Genomic DNA, 22,101 nt, shown 5'->3' with positions numbered 1-22,101 from the left:
TAACACTGCCGTGCCTCGGAAAGTGCGTAATATTGGTCATGTGTCTGAACTCTCTCCGATCGTGTTGGTTTTACCGTCACATCGGAATTAGAGATGGAAAAATAATGTGTACGCACTTTTGTGCACTATAAGATGACCTGCGAAGTTGGTTAGTCTCCCTTAAAAGTGGTTGCTGAGCCAACATCGGTCATGACATCACGACATTTCATCACTTTGTTAGCAATATAATAAAAAAACCCATTTGTTATATATTTTATTTGGACTACTGCACATAAACTTCCAATGGTCGAACACCAATACTTTCTGCCATTCGCTTGTAAGAGTCTAGTTGAGCTTGAGGATAAGTTATGGTTCCTCTGGCTGTTGTGGCCTTAGCGTTATTCTTTTCTTTATCACCTGGAGCTAATACTGGGAGAGAAGGATCAACCTGTGAAAACGTAGCATTTATTTCTATAATTATACAATGTTTTGGAATAACGTGACGAAGTCAACTGATTGGCGGCTTTGTGTTCCGCTGACCACTGCCTACTTAATTTAAAAAAAAAAAAACTTAAACCGCAAAGTCGTAATATTTTTTTATATAAATAAATTACGTATTGCTTTTTTATGTACTTTTAGCTGAATGTTATTTGAACACAAAAAATGATAATTATTCGTAAACACCAGGAAATTTATGTTCAAGGTTTAGTCAAAATTAGATTTAGTAATTCGTTAAATAATTCTGAATTTAAAACAATTTAACAACTCAACATAGAAACAATGCCATTGAAATTATCCTTTACAAGTGAAGTCACGTCATTTTACGGATGTAGAAATGAAACAGCATTAAAGTATGTCTTGAACCGAAGCCAAAAGAAAGTTGACATTTATCATAATTTTACTTACTTTGGCAAACAGTTACTTGTAACAGGACATGTTTAAAGTAACCTACATTTGTCATTTACTGTGTTTAATTTATGTTAAGGTTACTTTTTCTACGAAAAATTAATGTTTACAAATTTCCCGCAACTAAATTGCCGCCTGAGTGTTGATTTGAGTCCCTCGATAACCAAAATATAAATAAATCAAACGTTCTTTAGAAACGGAGATATTAATTTAGCCAAACACTCATCACATCAATCAAAAACATCTACATATTATTGTGTTTCAGGTTTAACGGTGAGTGAGCTAAGGTAACTACAGGCACAAGGAACATGACATCTTAGCTCATAAAGTGTTGGCTCATTGCCGATGTTAGGAACTGTTATTATTTTTTACACTGTCAATATCTATGGGTGACTTTACCACCAGATAACGTATTTGTCAACCTGCCTACCTGTTTTAATTAAAAAAAAAAACGAATAAAAATCTTAATTATATACTTAATTTTTCGTATATATAATATATACAAAAAATACTGACCGGCTCCATATTCCTCCAATGCTGGAGACAGTCCGCTATCCGCTCTTCAAAACCGGGCGCGAAGCATCCCGGGTCGATAGCCACAAAGCACTGACCGAGGTTTGGGGCTTCGGTCTGGTTGTAAGTCCATAGTGGTACGTTGTGAGTAGCCCGGGAACCTAATTTGGAATAAGACTTTATATCCCTACTTCTTACTTGAATAATGAAAACATTTCGAATCTAAAAATACGTTAGTTCATCTCTTTTTAAATCACATAAGATGAAAAATATGAAAATCTAAATTGAAAATATTTAATATTTCACTGTTCTAGAAAAAAAAAGAGCCTCAAGCCTAGAATGAACCGTCCGCATGAATTTGACATGATTATATTGGTTAACTTGGTTTTAACAAAAACAGTAAGATATTTTTTATTATGTATTTTAAAAGTATATCTAAATGAATACTATACAAGATAAGGCACCTGACAATATTTTATATATATGTAAAAGAAGTCATGAATATGGGAATTATTGACAGATGCCTCGGGGATTCTCGCGGCTCCTCTAAGCCAGTCGTGACGTAGCTCGCAAGCCATCATCCTACTTACTATTACATGTAACCAAGAATCTTGAACAATTCACAAATGAATAACCCTAAAGCAAAATTAAATCAAAGAAAGCGTGTTTCAAATATAACAAATATTTTAAAATAGCAAGGCCTTCCTTTACAACTCACCAGAAAGTCCACTACAGAAGACTTCTACCATTGCACTCAGACCAAATCCTTTATAACCACTTGTCTTTTCAAAGCCACCCAAAGGCAGAAGTCGACCTGTATCAAACGCCTGTAAAATATTGTAGCAATATGTTTTGAAATGTCTTTGCTAAGCTTTTAATAAAGTACACAAATTATTCATACTTAATTTCATCAAATTCGGTTAAGCAGTTTGACCATCAACAGACAGACAAAGTTACTTTCACATTTATACTATTAGAATAGATCAGTAAAGATTAAAACTAAAGGTCTACTGTCATTTTGTGTGGAAAAGATCGCTGTTTTATGACCACCCATTGTACCTTATATAACTTTGTCGATGGTGCAGTTATTGGATTTCAATAAAGATTTTTTTTAAACTTACCACTTGTGGATCCGTAGTAGTCTTGCCATTGGGTCCTAAGGCCCAACCTTCTGGTATCGGTTCTCCTTTACAGATTTGAACTTCTACCTTTAAATACAGTAATATTCTTGTAAAAAAGGAAACAATTTCCTCAATTTCTTCAAACGATGAACCGATTTTATCGCAGTGTAGACGAATAACAATAATAAATTGATATTGGGAAAATTCTCGGGTAATGCAAATCATAAATGTTGAATGTTTGAATTTGTATGGTAATATTTGGTATGCTGCTCTAAGTTGCGAGCGTGAGTAAGCCTAAGAATAAGATATAGAAATTGAGAATTTCAGTGCACTAAGCTATTAATTTTTCTTCCATGTAAATGTATATACATATATTTTTAATATTAGTAGCTTTGCTAATCAATGCAAATCTTTATCTTATCTTTATCTCTCCTTTTAGGCTTATCACTTTTATTAGGAGTGGTTACGACTATAGCCCAAGGGGTCAGGAGTTGTGATGGTTTACAGGTCTCTAGGCGGCCTGAAACCATTACGCTATTCATGCTTCAATTAGCAGAGTTTAGTTTTACCTTTCCCATGGCAGCTGTGGTTGTGGCCATGTCGACGACGATGGAATCACCTCCAGTCGCTGGTGCAGCCATCGCGATTGGGTTAGTTCCATTCGCACTCTGATAAAGAAAATCTTAAATATTTACGGCTTTTCAGCCACAGTAAGGCTGATAAAACTATAACACGTAATTTATTTATAAACGCCAAGTTTCCGACTCCGCCAAGTCAATAAATCATTCTTGGGGCAAGGTATCCGCTTCTATAATAAAATTCTGCAGACATTATTAACTTTGCCGTTTCATAGATTCAAGTCAATTGTAAAAAATACATTGGTAAAGAAGGCATATTATTCGATACAAGATTATATTGATGATAAAAAAGCGTGGAGTTAATGCTTGTTGACTTCCAGGCAGGAGACATAACATACATATATAATTGTATTTAACTAACATGACTGTATTTTTAGATATTGAAAAAAAGTAACTACTGAGTTTCTTGCCGGTTCTTCTCGGTAGAAACTACATTCCGAACCGGTGGTAGCTGTACTTTAAATAGTTTGTTAAATGAAATGAATTTGTTAAAGTGCTTGTAAAAGCTTACTTGAATAAAATATATTTTGATTTTGATTTTTTTTACTTCTCTGTATCATCTTGTAAATAAAACTTTACGTATTATAAATACTGTTTAAACGTTTTACCTTTTTAGCTCTTGTCGGCACCATAATTGCTGCGGAGTTCGTGAAAGACATGCCAATAAGGCCCTCTTTCTCTGCTTTCAACGCCCAGTAACCAGCCATACCATAATGATTACAGCCTATCATAAAAATAACAATGAAATGCTTTAATAGCCGAATTCAAAAGCTTTCCTTTTTGGTAATAAGGAGGTTTTAGATTTTATTCTATTATGCTCACAAATTGGTGAATATGTAATACCCGTCCGGCGAAATGGCATTTAGTGTTTTGTTTGTATATTTTTAGTGAGAAGTGTGTTAGAAGTGAAGTGCGAGGTTATATTGGTATAAATAGATCACGATGATTAGCGTAAACCCTTTAATAAAAACATTAAGTACCTAATCTTTTGTCAATACATTCTGATGCATAAGTTGTAAATATTCTATATGTTTGTTTTTATAAAATGGATAGGTAACAGGCAAATGGGACACCGGTCACCTGATGCTCATCACCGCCCATAGACATTAGCGCTATAATAAATATGAACTATTTCTTATATTGCTAATGGGTCACTAACTAATATGTAATGTCCCCTGTACCGTTAGTTATCACCTTTCAAACCAGGACACAATAATACTAAGTATTGCTGTTTGGCGGCCTTGTGCGAAGCCATATTACCAAGAAAATCAAATTATACACTTAATCATTAGCCAATAATATTATAATGAAATATTATTAAAATTAAATTTACGTTTAACAGCGACCCATCCCACGCCACATTCTCTAGCCTTCTCAATTGCCAGATTCATGCAGAAGTTACCGACCGTTGCGCCGAGACCTTCGCATCCATCGACCCAAGCTGTTGCTACTGTTTCCTTTAGTATGACTGGCTTTGCATTACCATTACATACTCCAGATTGTATGTCGTTTATGTACAACTCTGAAAAAATATAAATAAATTTTATATAATTACCTAGTGTCTAAAGATCGCTTATTTATTTTGCATTCGGAGGCAATATCGGGGCAGCTGTAGAAAACGTCCAAAGTCACTTCCAACTTTACCACACGTGTATATCAGGCATTATTTTTATCCTATATTATTATATAAGTAGAAAAGGTGCCGATTGTACCCCATTACTGTATAATTATTAACTTATCAAATACAATGAGATTTAGGCATTACTAATTTTATACATTCCACATATATTTCTTGTTACGTAATATTGATATTTTTAATTTTCTACCATTAGTGTACTGCTTAAATAGTTTTTTTGTTATATATTCTAGTTCCGCGTTGCCTTCCATTAGCGTTTTTAAAGTACGGGTAAACATAATAACATTAAAACTCATTTATTCATTAATAATTATATAAATAAAGATTTGCTATGGCCGCGTAGCATAATAAAGATCTAATTAATATCTTAAAATATTAATTAAGTTTTTTGGTTTAAAATATTACCGAGCCTATTTAATCCATGGCTGAAATGTCCAACAGTATCCGCGTGAAGAAGTAAGTCAGCATGAGCCTTTGCTTCTGTCAAGGGCGCTCCTGCTGCCACCAGACTCTCCACCATGAAACGCTCGGCCTCTTTAACTTCTACTTCCGGCATGATCACTATTAACAATAATATAAACGATAAAAACCAGTATATTTCGCACAAATGGTCTTACGTGTGCCAACATTTCATTTGATACAAGAAGGTTTCTTCGCTTTTAAGTTTAAATCAATATTTTATATAGTCGGCCATCTTGGTTGTTTATAATACTTAATATTAATGTATTTCACCACATACTTGAAAATTACGACTTTATTTTGTTTGAGGTTATCCTGAATTAAAAAAAAAACATAAATAATAAATTTTGCTCACTACGACAATAAGCACGCTTCTGCTATTCAATCTTCAATGCAATCTGCGGACAAACTGATTCTGACGACAAAAACAAATAGTTTGCCTTTTATATCTTATCTTAGCAAATATACAATAAATAAATTTCCTTAAATGCTTTTTCAATTGTTTTTTTTTTTTGTAATTGAGATTTTTTGTAATTGACAAGTCAAAGTGGTTGTGGTTAATAGTTACAAAGTACGTAAATATTTACCTAAGCTGAATTACTTTCAGTTGAGTGTGTCAAATCTTAGATCGTCGATGAGGCGACCCAGAAGATCTCATAAAAATATTTTTTAGAGGACGGGGAGATCGCTAGAACACTGCTTGCTGGGTGCTTGTTGTGCTGAAGACAAGGTTGCTTGATGTTTATTTTATAGTGGTTTGGTGTTTTGTGGTACTTTAAACCATGAGTGCTAAAACAAAAATATTTTGGTTAAGATAAATTAATTGCCTTAAAAATGCTGCAGCACTTTTAAATGTATCAATGCTTGATCCATAAAATACAATTAAATAATTTAAACATGACATCGAGTGGAATGTTTGGTTAATTTAAAAAACTTATATTTAACAAACTTCCGTCGATCTTTACTATTGCGGTTATCATACACAAAACCATATATTAAACATACTAGCTGAACCGGTATGCGACTTTACACCCCCTATTTTGATCCCTCGAGAGGTAAATTAAAATAATTAGCCTACGTAAGGACTTAAATTTGACATGAATATAGTTTGAATATCGAGGAAGGCCTCGGTATTCAAACTATATCTATCGTTTAAATAGTTTCGGTAGTTTAAGCGTGAAGAAGCGTGAAGGTAACAGACAGAGTTAATTTTGCATTTATAATATTAGTATAGATTTACTAAAACTTTAAGAGATATCATATATAATAGTATTCTTATAACTCTTTCTGGTTAAACTTTGATTAATCAGGACTCTCGTAGAGCTGATGTTTGATATATAATAAAATAATAGACTCAGAGTCGGCTCTGGGAACTCGAACTCAACTAAAGTATTATTTCCAACTTTACAAATATAAATATACCTTTTATTATTATAATATTAAGAATAATATATTTACGTATTGATTTTTTTTCAGTATTACAAATTAAACAATTGTAACAAATGTTTCACACGTAACGTCCCGTTACGTTTGGTTCTTAAAGTTAATTGTATCGGAAAATCATTAGTCACTCAACAATGAATACCGTAGGTAAAAAAATTTAGTCTGAAAATCAACTGACACTAACTTCACGCTTTTAAATCATGTACATAATCTTGTATTAAGCAATATGCCTAATCTAACCTTAATCTAGTAAGAGCCTTTATACCGGATTAGTCGTTTTCGACACGATACTGCACGATATTTTTGAAAGGGATTGTGAGCCAAATATTTATCAGTTACTCGAACAAAAAGTGCTGTAAAAAAGTTTGGTCTTTTTTTTAATAGAATGTTTAGAAAAAATCCTGAATAAACATTACTGCTATTTGAAAAATTATTTGTTAAAAATGCCTGCCTTATCAAAGATGTCTATTTTTCAGTACAAATTGAACGTTGTATCACCTATAAAAATAAGTTGTAAGATATTTCTGTAAGCACTAAATAAACGAGATTGCCTTTTCTAGAATGTATTGATAAAAAATATATAATTTTTGAGAAAAAAAGGAATGAAAACCAGGCTAAATGTAAAATATTAAGCTTCAAACTTCATGTTATTTCTACAAAACTACATAGTTAATTAAATAAATACTTATGCAATTATAAAGTTTAAGTCTTTGATTATTGAAAAAAAATAATTTTGTTATAACTTTCTTGAAAATTATCGATAATTGTGAACCTTAAGATCGAAGCTTGTATGGAAGTTGGTATTTTTTTATTTTTTGTACATAGATAAATATAGAAAGCGTTGTTTAGGATTCTGATTATCAGAAAAAGACATCTGTTACATCGTTTTTTAAAATTAATCACCCAAGGCGATGAAATTGGTCATGAAAGTTTTTAAAGAAGCTAGCTTTTATTCTCTGCTATTAATAAGGGAATCTGTGTTTAGGCATCTGTTAATGAGTAAAATACTATTTATACTATTTATACAAATTGCTGATGGTTCAAGGTAGAATGATAGCAAGAATTTAGCATTACAACATTTACTAAAAAAACTGTAATATTTATGAAGATGACTTATTAATGATCTTCGGGCACCTCGAATTCGAAGGGCCGACGTAGTAGCACAGCGGGCAAATATCAAACAAATTGTAAAATAATTATATAGGACATTTCAATGAAATATTGTAATAAATATTTTATTCCTATTCTCTACTTTAGGTTACATACATAAGATAATAGCGGATTTCAGTTTATTGTTTATTTTTTTAAACATAAGTAAATCATTAAAACCTCATCCAAATTTGTCTTTAGAAGCAGAAAAATCACTATGATAAAAGTAAAAAAAAATCACGATAAAAATTCTGCGGTATTTTGTTATCTAAAAAACGACCTTGCCCAGGAAATACAGGACGTAAAATATGAAATACTTAAGTTAGGTTACTTACAATATCCGAGGACACAACCAAACAAAGAGTAGAGACTTTGTGATTTATTAATTTTAAACACACAATAATATATACTTAATGCAAATAAAATTTGTCTGTTTGGAATTTATGCCAACATTAAAAACATCAAACAATTGTTTCAACAAGCACAGTCTCGTATAAAATGTCTCTTTAATCGTTGAACTTTGGTAATATACCTTGATAAACTCAACTGATATATAATTCGTAGCAATAAAAGTATGTACATATTTTTTTTTTGTAAACGCTACAATAATCTGATTACATCAATCATCGAAAATGTTTATATTTTTACAAGACTATGGAGAGTACATTACAGCCCGTATGTATGTATAATCAAATATAATCTGATCCCACATAATATGTACCATCGAAACTACTTATGATAATAAAAAAATAAAAAAGTTTTAATCGTCCGTTGGTTAGGCTGTTTGTTTAGTGTCTGTTATGTATTTAATTAAAAAAAATATATAATTTAGAATAAAGTACGTATTTAAAAAAAGTCGCTTTAAAACATAATTCTAGTTGTAAATCAATTCAGAGGATTTGTCATTCTGCAACAAATTAATCCAATTTATTTGGTCGGTCGTTTACAGTTATTATGTTTTTACAACAATTTATGTAATGTAATTTTGATTTTTGCTACTGAACAAACAGTCACTTTTGCATTTACAATATTATTTAGAATAAAAAGAAAGGAGAGATTCCTCTAATATAGAAATACAAGGTAATTTTGATATTTACAGAAGATCACTTACTTACGATCTTATGGGAACAAATTTACATTACTAGAGAGAGTTCAATCAGTGGACCTAGATATTTACGCACTTTTCGAGGGTATAAACACTTAAAAACTTCGGGATGCTATTGAGAAATTCTCAACTCAAACTTAATAACTTTTTTATTGGCGCTAACTGGGGCTATATCCAAGGACCTTGGGATTTAATCGTTTACGGAATAGACCAACGAGACAGTTAATAAAAAACTATAATTTTCCTATATAAATAATTAAATTATTAATCATTCATAAGTTTTGATCTTTTGTAAACGTACACGGAAGGCTACCAGGCCTACCACCGCGACCGGTTCCAAATGCCTTTCCAACACTTTAAATATTATGTTATGTCTGTTAAATACAATTATTTATTCCTAATATATTCTGCCTGAAAGTCAACAAGTACCTAATATGTTGTTCCATGTTTTTTTATCATTTATATAATCTTTAGTTTAATCATATGGCTTATTTATTAAGGTTTTTTTAACAAACAATTATAGGTATTATCTGACTGTCCCTCAACCACTTAGGTTTTGAAAAAAGAACGATATTTAACGTAAAACAAACATAATATGAAAAAATTATGTAGAAACGAATATGTTTATATCTATATATCGCTATATATATATAAATATATACATTCTCTCTTTAATTACGTTTATTTTTATTTAATTCAATAACATCCACGGGCTCATTGTTGCCCGTGCCTTTTTTACATTTATTATTATTAAAATAAAATTTTTGTTTTAATTTTATTTACATTGGGTATTGTTCTTAATTAATTTTGTGGGAATTTTAAAGAGCGACCTTTAGTCCGAATTCGTTCATGTCCATGTCATGTCGACTACAAATTTCCACCAGCTTCCAATGTGGTTCTTTTTATTTCGGTTGCTTTGAAATAAGCTCCTAGTTGTTATACACTTTCGGAGAGCTAAGAAAAACGGTAATGTTTTTAAAATAATCTGCAGGACAGGTTTCCTAAGGTTTTTTATTTATAATTTAGGGCATTTTTATGAAAAAAATAACGTTTTCCGTCTCGCAATTTTTAAATTTGGACCGAAAATTATTGTTTTCATATTGATCAATAACCGGTGTATAATCGTTTTTTATAAATCAGAAGAAAAAAATAAATTTAAATTGATACATTTTTGAAGTTGCATTTTTGACTTATTTTGAAAAAATCTAAAAAACGTTATAACTCAAAAATGGTTAACTTTTGCATTATGCATGTGGGGTTTAAAATTATCGCAAATAGTCACCCCTATTACCTCCTAACGGGAATACGTCGAATTACCAATAACCCTGAACACGACTATGTCCCTGTGTTTTAAATCTGTAATATCTCCCAAAATATTAATTTAAATTACATACTGTAAAGGGCCATATTGATCTATATTAAATGCAGAATGTATTTAAGGTACTAAAATTAGATAAGGATTAATACTGTATTGTTTAAAATCGCTTCGAAAATAAGCTATTATTTCTCTTAAAAAGTAAATGATAAAGAATGGTCGCGGACTTTTTGAAGATTTGTATAAGATGTACAATACTGTAAGTACATTACTTTGATATATCTTGTAGGGTTCAGCGTTTGCAATGTAAGCGCAAAAAATGCGTTTATTTACGACACCACATTAGAAACCTCTAAAATTATCAGTGTTTTTCTATTATATTGTGCATGTATTATACATATAAACCTTCCTCTTGAATCATTCTATCTATTAATAAAACCACATCAAAATCCGTTGCGTAATTTTAAAGATCTAAGCATACACAGGGACAGACGGACAGCTTTTTTTGTATCATGTTTGAAGTAGTGCTGTAAAGGCCAATAGAGCCACCTATTGGCCTTTACAGCGTCACCGAAAGTTGGGGCGAGTGTTAAAACTCTGCCTTAAGATGAACCCTTTTGGGCTCGAGAGTGACGTTCGTCCTGAGGGTGTCTCCTATGAGATCGCACCTCGGCTCAGAACGTAGTCGGTGGGGAAGAGACGGACAACGGTAAGCGACTTTATTTTATACAATCTAGTGAAGTGTGAATGCTAGTGACATCTAGCGAGTTTCCTTGAAACAACTGAGCGACCAGTGCTGCCAGCCTGCCAAGCTATTTTTTTTTAATTCTCCTATTCATTCTTTTCATTTATATTTTTTTGCATTTACAATTGTAATAATAGATAATATTTTGGACAAATTTGCTTACTATTACTGATAATCCTCAAAATGAATACAACCTTTTAATTGTTAAAGAAATTGATTCATTCCTTGGAATTTTTTAATAATCCTGATTGCAGTACAGTGACATTTCATGTTACATTCTGTTTTTTTTTTTGTTTTTGTTAAAAGCGCTATATATAAAATTATTATATACCGTATGATTAAGATAATAGTTAAATGGCATGTGTTTTCACTTTACTCATTGTGATCTATTCAATGTTAAAGCTTTATGTAAATGAAATGTATACAAATAATATTTCTTTGTTTCTGATTTAGTCATGCAACAGTCGATTGTAATCTGTGATTCTATTGACAGTAAATTTACGATTCAAGTTCACGGTTTATTTTGATATTGTTTGTAGATTATCTAAAACTATCACTACGAAAGTAATGTACATAAAACCAATAGAAAATATTTTATCCACTAACAAACTTATAGCAATTAAAATTGCAAAATTTAGATACATAGGACAAAATTAAGTCTTATCACATAAATTAAATAAACACATTATTTGAAATAGAAATTATTTTGTAATTTCATTCCACCCAGATTATCGATCGACGCGTCTATATGTATACAAAACAATAAAGTTGATACTAAACAACTAACTCATTTAAATTACATTCACCTTGTGATTATCTAACGTCTAACGTCACTGTGCCGGTCACCTAAACTAAAGAGCATAGAGCAGTCAGTCATATAAAGCCCTGTGAGGTATACGTGTTGCAGCGCCATTATTTTTTAATTTACCTTACTTATATTATCTGTATAGTGTATTCTGTTTACAACTTTTGTTTTGTTTTCTTTTTGGTAAGTATTTATTTTTCATGAAAAACAATGTGTTTGCTTTAGGTTATAAACGTAATAACAAATTATATAGTATTATCTCTATTTAAACTACGATAGTTGGAGTTCCGAGGAAATAAAATCGTGTTTTATAATTAGGGAGCAAACCTGTACATATTTTCCCCAAATTCTTGCTATCAGATACTCGTAATTTTGTTCGTGTGCCAAGAATAAAGATCGCATTTTGTTATTTGAAATAAAACATCAAAATAAGATTAATTAATAAATATTCTAATCAATACTAAATCGACTATTGAACCTTTACTTATAAGAATTAATGATAGCTTTTTATATGTAGGTATGTGTAATAGGTTTAATAAATTATTTTCCTTTTTACATCTGAAGGTCATTTAGTGGGAATTGGTCATTGGCATTTCCATAGCCTGATGATACGATGTTATAAATAAATTATAGGTATAATAATTAATTCTCTGTAGTTATTTAATTAACCCTTGACTTTAATCAAATAGTACCTATAAATTGAAAATTGAATTGAAAAGACTTTAAAATTTCGGTAAGAGTGAAATAGAATTATTAATGCAAAAGTAACTCAGTATGCCTGTAACATCAACAGTGAACCTATGACAGTAATGACAAAAATATTTAAAGACATAGGCATAAATTATATTTTTTATTATTGCATGGTATATTATTGGTAGAGGACGAGCAAATCCTCCACCTGATGGTAAGTTGTCATCACAGCCCATAGACTTTGTCGCCGTATGAAATTTTAACCATTTCTTACATCTTCAATGCGCCACTAACCTACGGAAGTGAGACGTTATGTCTGTGCAGTTACATTGGCACACTCACCCTTCAAACAGGAAAACAAAAATAATAAGTATTGCTGTTTGGCAGTAGAATAAATGGTATGTGGGTGGTGCCTACCCAGACGGCCGACGGGCTGCACAAGGCCCTACCACCAAGTAAATTTATTTATTATTCAACTCATGTAAACCACATTACATATTATTATGTTACAAATAAGCCAATGAAAGAAAACATAAATATGTGCGGCCCAATAGGTGATCTTATCGTTTACTGACAAGTTACAACCTTAGGCTTAGGAAATTTGAAACTTTTTGGACATATCATGACAATGGGGACATAAAAACAGTTTATATATGGAAATTAAATGCCAGAAATGTGTCACGAGGTACAGCTAGGTTTTTTTATATAATTTGAAGTTAATAATCATTTCAATATATTTAAGTACTTAATGTTAATAATTCTTATGTAAATAAATCAGTATATAATTTGAATATTAATTATAAAATATACACAGAACCTAGATTATATAATAAGAATACTCATTGTTTAGAACACCTGAATCTTAATCAAAGCTTACGAGTTCAAGTCCGAGCAAGCACCACTAAATTTGAATGTGCTTTATTTGAGTTTATAATTTATCTCGTACTCGGCGGTAATGAAATACACGAACGGAACCCTTCAAGGGTAGGATGAAAATTAGCCAACGTGTATCCACCAAATTGATTCCTGCCGTCTCAAACGAAGAGGCCTTAGCAGCGGAACATTTTTACAGGCTGTTTCTTTATTCAAAACGTATTGTAAAATACATTTTACCGAATCGTCATTTATTTCAGATTATTACATGCTTATTTAAAAAGGACAAATAACAGGCAATTAAAAATACAATAAACGAATTTAATCAGTTGTTAATCATATTCGCATTATAAACCAATTAAAAAAAAACAGATAAGTTCACCTTAATTACGTAGGTACGTCAGAAGATAAAAAAATATGTCACTTTCGGAATATTAATTACTCGGTCACGACATCAATAGAAAATATTCAAAATTATTCAAGTTATGTACTTCCATCTACTATTCTTATTTAGTTTTGGACAGCAACGAAACACAATATTTAACGCAATCCAGTTATAATCGTAATCTAAAATGTAGGTAGACTATAAAAGTATGTCATATAAATAGCTTGTTAAGATAATTGTAAACAATAATAAACAATTATATATCTTATAACGTCATGATAGGACGGAAATACATCAACAATGGTTAAACAATAATATTTAATATAAAATTTATTTTAAATGTAATTAAAGACAGTTTCAGAATTAAACAAAATAACAATAATTATTAATTATAGCAGTCAAAATTTTGAGCCATCTTGAAATTAATATAACAGGACTTTATAATGAGTCGCAGGTTTCCTGTTAAAGCATTTTCGTTTCAAATAATCAAGGATCACTTGAAATTGGTGTTTTAAATACATTTCCACTGAATAATTATAAAATCAAATAAAATCTATCATCTGTTGCTGGATAATAATTCTTCAAAACTTACATCGGCATCTAATGTCATTTCAATTCAAGGTCAAGTAGCACAGAGAACTTGAATAAGCATCGATAATATATTCTACTGTCAAAGAGCAGTACTTAGTAATATTTGTGTTCCGGTTTGAAGGGTGAGTAAGCCAGTGTAACTACAGACACAAGGGACATAACATATTATTTCCTAAGGTTAATGGTGGACTGGCGAAGAAAGAAATGTTTAATATTCCTTGCAGCTTGTAATGTAATGTAGTAAGTGGTCACCACAACAATCAGGTGGGCTATTTGCCTATCCGCCTATTAATACAATAAAAAACAAATGAATAAAATATTTTAATTTCAGTATCGCAATGGGCAAGGTAGCGACAGCAGATGCTCTTCGATTTATGACAGATTGCTTAAAATCCGTCGGAGCTGCGGCTAAAGCAGCACAACAGCAGGCTGAGCTGCTGATCGAGGCGGACAGGGTGGGACATCCGAGCCATGGACTTAATAGATTAGGTTCCTGTATTGTCTCATATCAAACATTTGTCTTTTTTATTCTATATCTTAAAAGTTTCATACATTATTGTCAGCTTTCCACGATCATATATTTTAGATCATAGATTTTTTTTATTGTTTTGTGAGACGTTACGACAGACCGCATCTGTGATGGTCAAAGATAACTGACTGACTGCACTAGTTTCCTTAGTGTAACTACAAGACTCCTATTGTGTTTATTTCTCGTATAGCACATTAGATCCTGCGTGAGTGAATGGATCTATAGCAGTCTGAAATCTGTAAGTTGGCACTGTTTGCACTGTCCTGTCTCGGAAAGCACATAAAGTCGTTGGTTCTGGGCCTGCAGGGCCGGATCTATCATATGGCTTTTTGGACTTCAGCCCAGGGCCCCGTGTATTCAAGGGGGCCCCAGCTAAGTCAAGTCAAAGTCAAAAATAGACTATAATGCGAAATAATCCATAACTTTATTAAATTAAACATATCGTATGGTTTGCAGCCCTGCGAGTTCTGCAATTAATCAAACCCATTCAATTAATTTAATTCAAGTCTACGTTCAGATATGTCTTAGGTGGGCACCTAAGTAGTGTTAGCCCAGGGCCCCCTAAACTTACGTCCGGCCCAGTGGGCCTGTACTCTTTCCGGTTGTGTCAGACTTTCCGTTCCACCAGAGTATGAGAGTGAGGCCATAGATAAAAAATGAGAATCAGAGTAAGACAATATCAACAAACGGAACGTATTACGTTTACGTCCCGCGCAGATAGTCCCCGAAAGGCCACGGTCATCTAAATAAATTATAAAACGTTTTGACCTGTGACACAGATATACATAAACTCGAACACAATTTTTTTTTAAATAATAAATATTAATCATTTGAATTAAAATACATATTCATGTGTTTTTTTTTATATCTTTAGAATTTTACGTGAACGATATCATATCCGGAGCATGTAAACCAAACAATCAGCCAAAGATTTTGAAAGAAAGTGCGTCGACAGCCTGGGTGGACGCTAACAATGTGCTCGGCGCTACCGTCAGCCACTTCGCGATGGATATTGCTATAAACAAGGCTAAACAAACCGGCGTTGGATGGGTGACCGTAAAAGGTGAGTAAATTTATTAATTTTGCAATACTTTAACCGTTGTTTTAGGGTTTTTTTTGTTAACGGTACAACAAATCGGCGATATGCACCATTTTCTGATTGTTTGTATTTGTCAAAATAATTCGTAGGTAAATACGTAATTCGTTTGCTTCCCTTCACAAAATACTAAAAAATGTTAAAAGTTCGCGCATGCCTAGCCGGAAATATAAAGAAATGTCTAATGTGGAACTCTTCGTCGGTATCCAATAAATCGTCCGCCCAGGCATAGTTTTTGTTGCCGCCGAACAAGCAATTCTTTCGTTATCTCGTTTCTAATATCATTTTATAGTAATAATATATGCCTAATAAAACAATGTATATTATTTTTCCGAAGTCAAAGGATATGTGGCTGCGAATATTGGTATACAAAAATCCAATATCTGTTACAAATGTGCCTTATTTATATGAACCTTGAAAAACGGAAGCTTAGAAACTCCCCTCATCATTAGCGAAGCAGCAATATTTAGGATTGTTGTGTTCCGGTTTGAAGGATGAATGAGCCAGTGAAGAATGGTCAAAATATCTTACGACGCCCATATTTTTGAGCAGTAGTGTAATATACCATTTACCAGTCTGCTCAACCTTGCTATAAAAAAAAGTATTGAAAATTTTGTGCCTCGTGCCTCATTCGCTCATTCTTAAATATCTGATCAGATAAAACCTTTCCCTAGAAGAGTTACATTTAATGATTGTATTACAGTATTTACGGTCACATAATATTCTACAAATTTTCCTTGTATGTACTAGTAAATTACCAGATTATACAAATAGGTTATGTATCTAGGTGTGTTATTATGTTATTCTGTGTGTCATTTTTCGCAATCATAAAACGATTTGAATTATCGTCAATGGCAATATGATCCTATTATTAACCATTTATATAATCAACATTAGCAACATAATTGAACGGAACGTATATGACAATTCTAGTTTTTTTTGTAAACCATTATGAAAATAGTAACAGTGAATGATCCGCTGCTGGCCTACGGGTTCCTTTTGAGGAGATGGTGTGGACATTTGCCCACCATATTGCTCAAATGCGAATTTTACCAATCAGTGAACCTACCCTCACGATATTTTCCTTCACCGCCGAACCTGAGATGAGTTATTATAAAGAGGAGCTTGAATTGCATTTGAAACTACAATCTCCAGTTATGATTCACGTTCTGACCCCTGGGTGCTATCACGGTTCATTAATCATGAAAAATGTCGATAAAAAGTTAATTTACTACAATAATAATAGTAATGTAAATATTTACGATTAACGGTAACGCAGAAATAAATAACACTTGACATTATTGCTTCTACCGGAATAGTTTAATGTTTACGTATAGATACAGCCAAGCAGGAGTAAAATTAAATAAACAACTTCGACATTGAATTCATGCGATACCTTTGTTGGAGATCGTCAATGATCTATGTTATTGATTATGGTAGAAGTCTATTTTGAAAACAAAACCCTCATCAGATATTCCTTAACAGCAGTACTCAGTATTGTTGTGTTCCGGTTTGGGTTATTGAGCCAGTGACATAATATCTTCGTTCCCAAGATTGTAGGTGCAATAGACGTCAGGAATGATTAATATTTCTTACAGCGCCATTGTATAATGGCAGTGGTGACCACTTACCATCAGGTGGCCCATATGCTCGTCCGCCTACCTATACCATAAATTGGAAAAAAAAACAAAACAAAAAACATTAGCTCAATGTATTTTTCACCACAAATCAACATACCGGCAACAAATCTTTACAAAGTATACGTATTTACTTATTTATTTGTAATCAAAAGCAATTAAAATTCTATGTTTACAGTTATGATTAACATATAAAATAAAGCCATCATATATATGTGAGCTGGTGAGCGCGCGCTTGAGTGCGTATGTGTCGAGCACGTGTATGCGTGGGTGCGTGCGTGCGCACGTGTGTGTGGTTATGGCTGTTTGTTTTTGTGTTAAGCAATAGCGTATAATAATTATATTATATAGCCAGGAAGTAAATTTAGCTATGAATACCTACTTGTTACCAGGTTCAAATCACAACGGCATGGCAGGCTACTGGTCGAAAAAAGCCGCGGATCAGGGTCTTATGGGCATGGCGTTCACAAACACGTCGCCGTTACTCGCTCCTACGAGAAGTAAAAAGGTGCGAGACTATATTTCCTGCAATATTATTTATCTTTTAACTACTTACTACAAGTTTTATCAAAAATCTAGTAAATACATATTTACTGTATCTATATACGGTTAGAAATCTGCTGTCGTATCCAAAAAATATATTTAAAATTATTAAATCTTATATATGTCACCGTAAAATTGTAAATTCCATTAGTCATAATCTATCTGAACCATAACATACTGCTTATAATTTAACGCATTACTCTTCGGTAGATTATAATCTACCGAAGCTAATTAAAGTTAAATTATAAAAACACTAACCTACCCGAAATATCATAAACTATCGAAATTTTTGACGTTTTATTTTGAGTTAAATTACCGTTTACAATATTTCGGTACTTTACAAACTCGCAAGATAGATTACAATCTAACGGTATTTACAATTCTACGATGATATAAAGACACGCAAATAGTGAGTTATAAAACTTAACACGTCTAATCGCAAAATGTGTTTCATTGTGAACGCATATTTTTGACGTAAGGAAAAAAATACTTTACCGCTTAGAAAATATTTAATTAACAATTGTTTTAAGTAAATAGTGTTTTCTTTTTCTGTAAAAACCTATAACTCCATTAAAATTTTTGGGAATTTTTTAATAAATCTGCTACAAACAGTTCTTGATTCCACTTAACTTCATAAATCCAATTTAATTTTACTTCCAAAATTCTGAAAAAGAAAGTAAGTTAATTTGATGAGAACATATTGCAGACAAGACATACAATAAAATAAAAATGGAAAGGAAATCAATTAAAATAAATTAACTAACTTTATTATAAATATACTAGAACAAAATCGAAATCTCAAAACAAAAACGACAGAGGATCGAGGATTGGGACCTCGGCCTGGCTTACAAAACCATCAAACAGAACTACATCAATACAAATTAGTTGATTTTATTAGTTCCAATAAATGATGGTGGTACCCTCCTAGGCTGATTAATACAAATGTCTACCACCAGTAATATACCATTGGCCATAATTTACATCTTTTTCAGTCAGCATTAGGAACAAATCCTCTATCAGTAGCCGCTCCAGGATCAGACAAAGAAACGTTTTACTTGGACATGGCGACAACGGCTGTTGCTGTTGGGAAGGTAAGGACTTTTTATAGTTGAAGACCGTTTCTGTAAAGCCTAAATAAGAGAATAGAATTGGTAAGATCTCCTATGTTAGAAATATTAACTATTCCTTATATCAATAAACTACCAAACTTTGGAACTGAGATGTTACATCTCTTGTGTCTGTAGTTACACTGGCTCACACGAAGAGATGTCTGATCTAACAGAGCCGATGTCTATGGATGGCAGTTAGAACTACTATCATTTGGCCCATTGGCATGTCTACCTATTTTAAATCAGTAGTAAAAATAAAAATTAAAGCTATATGCTAGCTATATTGTTTAGAACAATTTCCTTTTATCATGTTTTGTTTGAAATTTTCAGATAGAAATGCAAATGCGGAAAGGCGAAACTTTACCAAAAGGTTGGGCCCAAGATCCTGACGGTAAAGAGACACAGGACGCAGAGCTGGTACGTATCATTCTAACTTTAAATTAATGAACAATACTACAGTCCTAATTTTGTTTGAGAAGCCGGTAGGGGTTCAGGTGTTAGTTAACGTATTTCGTTTACTGTACCTCTGACAAAGGATATGCTAAATTTCATCATGATTGTTTGAATAGTAAAAATGACTGAGCGTCACACATAAATATCTCTCACGAATCTTGAAAACCGACTTAGGTAATACATTTTTTTCGATGCAGCTATCTCTTTAAGGGTATCTGTTTAAAAGATAATATTATTTTGTTCATGTTAAGGCTTTCAAGACGGGCTGTTTAATGCCACTTGGCGGAGGCGAAGACACATCTGGGTACAAGGGATTTGGACTTGCTGCTATGGTAGAACTTTTTTGTGGAATATCATCAGGTATTGAAAACATTTTGTAAGAACTCAATCTGGAATCTGACAAATAAAAGCAAAATATTCCACAATTATAAAGTCAAAAGTAAAGTCACAGCTTAGAAATGTCCCACTACTGGGATAAGGATTTTTCATCCTTTGGGAAGAAAGATTTCAGGTCGGATATGTGTTAATATTTTAGTATAATTAGACAAATTCAGGTTTCCTCACGATTTATTACTTTACTGCCGACTACGAGATGAATTTTAACCCAAATTAGGTATGTGTAAATTCAGTGGTACTTGCCTGGGGTGTGACCCCAATATTCGGTTAAGATACATGCGTTCCAAGAACTACGCCATCTCTAATAAGAAGGGATGTAGAGTGAAAGGGCATATGACGCAATCAAACATAAACCTCCAGAATGACTCGTAACACTTGCATCCTGATATTCCTGTTAAAAAAACAGTGAAATATCTCAAATAGTTACAAAAGAACAGTCAAATAATGTTAAAGATGGGGGTAGATAATGCATGGAGGACTTGGCTTGGCCTAATTCAAAATATATATGTACTAATACCATCAAACCCTAAAGTAAAAAAATCTTACATGCAATCTACTCATCTATAAAATTTATTATATATTGTCTGCTTTAAAATATCTAAGAAGAATTAATATAATAAATTAATTGTAAAACCTGTTCTAATAAATTAAATTTCATATTTTCAGGTTCAAACTACGGACACAAGATTCGCTCGTGGTCTCATAGCGGGGACGGTGGTCCAGCAAACTTAGGCCATTGTTTCATAGCTGTGGATCCCGAAAACTTCGCTCCAGGTTTCGGTGACAGATTAACAGAATGCATGCGACATTGGAGAGAATTAGAACCGGTAACATATTTAAATGGCCGAAAGAGAATATCAAAACCACAGTATAATTATATCACCTTATGGTATCCCCAAAAATCTTGAACATTTTTGGTGTAATATTTTGTTTATTCATTCAATTTTGAGCAAGATATAAAGCTGCCAATGTTTAACTACACTGTTTTATAATTATAAGTTATCAAATAGACGATCTACTCTCCGATAATTTTCATGTGTGTCTACACTTCGAGGAGGATCTAGAAGTTTGAACAGTTCCACTAAAATTGAATATTCAGTTGTTCATTTACGAACTAAAGATTTTCGTTTATGTTTTGATGCAAATAAGTAGTCTATAGAAACCGATTTTTGTTTTCATTTTAAACTTTTTAATTTATGGTAGAAAAACAATAATTTATTTTCATATATTTTGTATAAAGTGATCCTGTAAGGAAGTAATCTGTTCATCATATTTACTCAACTCCATAATCTTTTTATCAATTTCAGGCAGATAAAAGTCTCCCAGTGTTAGCACCAGGCGACAAGGAGAAAAAAGCATCACAGCTTACAGATTCAAGAGGAACTGTTTCCTATGTAAAGCAACAGTTGGACTCAAGTGCGGCTCTCGCTAAGAAACTGTCAGTTAAGCCCATGGAAGTTGTAGAGTGATTAACGCAAATACAACGGTTGAAGAATTCACAATATGTGAAATAAAATAATATATTTTAGGAATGGAAGATTAACTAATTATATATTGTATTTTTACGCTCTTATGTATTATAAAATAAAGTCTATTTTAGTTTGTATGTTTAATGGTCATTGAACTTTCCCCTATCCGTTTTAATGTATTTCCTGAAGGCATTAAGGCTATTTATACGTTTCTAGGAAATTGTTGTCGATCGCTGTGTTTAGATTGATAGATAGATACTCTTATTGTACATCACACACAAAAAATGTAAAGAAATGATTATCATAAAATATTTAGTAATGATTTCTTCCGGACAACCGAAGCATTAGTATGTTTCATGAAATAGATGGAAAGTATATTTCTTATGATGTGTAATTTCGTATGATGAGGTGGACGGGCAAATGTGCCACATGGTTGTAATGGTCACCACCGTCCATGAACAAAGCCGCTGTAAGAAAACCATTCCTTATATCGCTAATGCGTTACTAACCTTGGGA

General features: G+C 32.4%; 2 protein-coding genes across 3 annotated transcripts; one reads left to right on the top strand and one right to left on the bottom strand.

Annotated features, from left to right (window-relative positions):
• Nucleotides 1-240: 240 nt before the first annotated feature.
• LOC113400179 ((2R)-3-sulfolactate dehydrogenase (NADP(+))-like) lies at nt 241-13,778 on the bottom strand. Of its 2 annotated transcripts, none has more exons than XM_064217675.1 (9): nt 13,760-13,778; nt 5,199-5,354; nt 4,491-4,679; nt 3,766-3,881; nt 3,089-3,187; nt 2,520-2,606; nt 2,117-2,225; nt 1,402-1,559; nt 241-427 (listed from the first exon to the last, which is right to left on the bottom strand). In XM_064217675.1, the coding sequence occupies exons 2-9, from the start codon at nt 5,347-5,349 to the stop codon at nt 263-265; spliced, it is 1,074 nt and encodes a 357-aa protein (XP_064073745.1). In that variant the 5' UTR covers nt 5,350-5,354; nt 13,760-13,778; the 3' UTR covers nt 241-262. The 2 variants fall into 2 exon arrangements, with proteins under 2 accessions (XP_064073745.1, XP_026495442.2); XM_026639657.2 differs by lacking the exon at nt 13,760-13,778 and adding an exon at nt 5,608-5,626.
• On the top strand, nt 11,827-21,720 carry LOC113400180 (uncharacterized oxidoreductase YjmC). Its single transcript, XM_026639659.2, has 9 exons — nt 11,827-11,997; nt 14,685-14,842; nt 15,757-15,945; nt 18,008-18,123; nt 19,151-19,249; nt 19,598-19,684; nt 19,972-20,080; nt 20,783-20,943; nt 21,424-21,720. Exons 2-9 carry the CDS (start codon nt 14,692-14,694, stop codon nt 21,583-21,585), a joined length of 1,074 nt encoding a protein of 357 aa, XP_026495444.1. The 5' UTR covers nt 11,827-11,997; nt 14,685-14,691; the 3' UTR covers nt 21,586-21,720.
• The last annotated feature ends 381 nt before the right edge of the window (nt 21,721-22,101 follow it).

This window comes from Vanessa tameamea, chromosome 18 (genome assembly GCF_037043105.1).
Source record: "Vanessa tameamea isolate UH-Manoa-2023 chromosome 18, ilVanTame1 primary haplotype, whole genome shotgun sequence".
Lineage (NCBI taxonomy): Eukaryota > Metazoa > Arthropoda > Insecta > Lepidoptera > Nymphalidae > Vanessa > Vanessa tameamea.
The sequence above is the reverse complement of the archived record's forward strand: the minus strand, read 5'-3'. Positions and strand labels throughout refer to the sequence as shown.